Source organism: Clinocottus analis, unplaced genomic scaffold (assembly GCF_023055335.1).
Source record: "Clinocottus analis isolate CAN_PGR_092001 unplaced genomic scaffold, fCliAna1.0.p SCAF_9, whole genome shotgun sequence".
Taxonomy (NCBI): Eukaryota; Metazoa; Chordata; class Actinopteri; order Perciformes; family Cottidae; genus Clinocottus; species Clinocottus analis.
The window spans coordinates 2,280,001-2,282,500 of record NW_027176251.1 but is presented as its reverse complement, the minus strand read 5'-3'; the positions used below and the strand labels follow the sequence as shown (position 1 = coordinate 2,282,500).

Genomic DNA, 2,500 nt, shown 5'->3' with positions numbered 1-2,500 from the left:
ATGTATATTATAATTTTATTATATATATATATAATTTTAAATATATATATATATATATTTAATTGTATAATATATATATATTATAGATGATGTATAGTATATATTTATATGCTTACAAAATAATTTATTTATAATTTATTCGGCAACACCACGTACACCAATCAGATGAGAGTGGCTCTTGTGCAGCAGAAGTCTCGCTAAAACCACTACACTTCCTGTTCCTGTTCATGGTGTCAAAATAAAGACAACCAAAAGGGCCCAGGAGGTGGCGCCAATTCTCTCGCCCTGGTGTCGAAAAAATATATAAATATTATATTCAATCTATATTCTATGATATATATATATATATATATATATATATATATATATATATATATATATATATATATACTATATATATATATATATATATATATATACTATATATATACTATATATACAAATAATATTTCATATTATTATATTATATATATATTCTACATTATGTATATATTTATGAATATATTCTATCTATATTAATGATATATATATATATATATATATATATATATATATATATATATATATTGTATTTGTAGAGTCTTGGTTTCCTGCTGAAGACTCTAGCACTACAACACTGATGACGTCATTGATGACTTTATGACATCATTGTTTCATAAAAGAGGAAATGTTAGAGATAGTGAGAGAACTTCGTCCCCACGCGTCGAAGATAATTACACAGCTTTTATTTTTCCAAGGTCACGTGACGAGAGCCGCCGTCTTTGTGGCAACAAGACCTTGAGCTGACCTTGTGACCGTCAGAGACGACCTTGACCACAGGATGTTTTTTGTTGATTGATCCAGATGTTCTGTATTTTATCACGTTGTTATTTATGATCTTGACTTTATAAAACAACAATTTGAAAAGGCAGATTATGAATGATGTATAAATAATGTTATCGCTGTACGGATATTACAATAACTACATCATAACAGATATTATATGAATTACCTCATAACAGAGGCCATAAAAGTGAGCTGCTATCAGGAGCTCCACCTGATAGCAGCCAGTCGAAGGTCTGGAGCTCAGCTGATCTGCATCAGTTCACTTAAAGAGGAACACTGCAGGTGAGTCCTCAGATAGGTGAGCCCTCAGACAGCTGAGCCCTCAGACAGACAGGTGAGCCCTGAGACAGGTGAAGACAAAGATGAAGATGCAGCTTATCCTCCTCATGGCCGTGCTGGTCTGCAGCGCCGCCAAGCCGCTGAGCAAGGCAGCGCAGAGGAACCGGCTGCTGTTGATCTCCTTCGACGGCTTTCGGTGGGACTACGACCAGGACGTGGACACACCACACTTGGACCGGCTGCTGCAGGACGGGGTCAAGGCCAAGTACATAACCCCCCCCATGCTCACCATGACGTCCCCCTCACACTTCACCACCATAACCGGTAAATAGTACTACTAGTACTACAGCTACTGCTACAACTGCTACTAATACTACTGCTGCTAGTACCACTGCTACTACTGCTACTCTTACTACTGCTGCTACTGCTGCTAGTACTACTGCTACGGCTACTACTGCTACTGCTACTCCTACTGCAACTTCTGCTACTACTACTGCTACTACTGCTACTACTGCTATTAGTACTAGTGCTACTGCTGCTACTACTGCTACTTCTGCTATTGCTACTAATACCAGTGCTACTGCTACTGTTGCTACTCCTGCTACTGCTGCTACTGCTACTACTTCTGCTACGGCTACTACTACTGTTGCTACTACTACTACTACTACTACTACTATTACTACTACTGCTAGTACTACTGCTAATACTAACTACTACTACTGCTAGTACTACAGAGTACTGAGGCTAGAAGCTGTGTAGCCTCAGAACTATGAAGTCCTAGCCTCAGTACTCTGTAGTCCTAGTCTCAGAACTATGTAGTCCTAGTCTCAGTACTATGTAGTCAAAGCCTCAGTACTATATAGTCCTAGTCTCAGTACTACATAGTGCTAGCCTCAGTACTATGTAGTCTAGTCTCAGTACTATGTAGTCCTAGTGTTAGTACTATGTAATCTTAGCCTAAGTCTTCTGTAGTTCTAGCTTCAGTAGTATGTAGTCCTAGTCTCAGTACTCTGTAGTTCTAGTCTCAGTTCTTTAAGAGCAGTGTTTAGGTGTCTGATTTATAAAACAGGTCAGTGAACGTGAGAACTTGGTGTCCCGTTTGTCAGGCCGATGGGTGGAGGATCACGAAGTGGTCCACAACATGATGTTCAACGCCACGACCAACCAAAAGGTTCCTCACAAGCAAACTCTGACCCGGTCGGAGTGGTGGGACAACGGAGTCCTGCCGTTATGGATCACAGCTCAGAACCAGGTGAGCCATCGCTCAATGCCATCAATAACAGGAGAAGCAACGTGAAGGGGGATGTGAATACACCATGATCACAGTAGTATAAAGTATGACAGAGTACTGAGGCTACAACCCTCTTCAGTGGGAACCAATGGGCTGAGAGCCACA

At 39.6% G+C, this 2,500-nt stretch overlaps 1 protein-coding gene across 1 annotated transcript in view; it reads left to right on the top strand.

Moving 5' to 3' along the window:
- Positions 1-1,187: 1,187 nt before the first annotated feature.
- zgc:153896 (uncharacterized protein LOC569930 homolog) overlaps positions 1,188-2,500 on the top strand; it is a 2,952-nt gene continuing 1,639 nt past the window's right edge. The window contains exons 1-2 of the mRNA XM_068569491.1: positions 1,188-1,428; positions 2,211-2,356. Coding sequence (XP_068425592.1) covers positions 1,188-1,428; positions 2,211-2,356 — 387 coding nt within the window. The remainder of the gene's footprint in view (positions 1,429-2,210; positions 2,357-2,500) is intronic.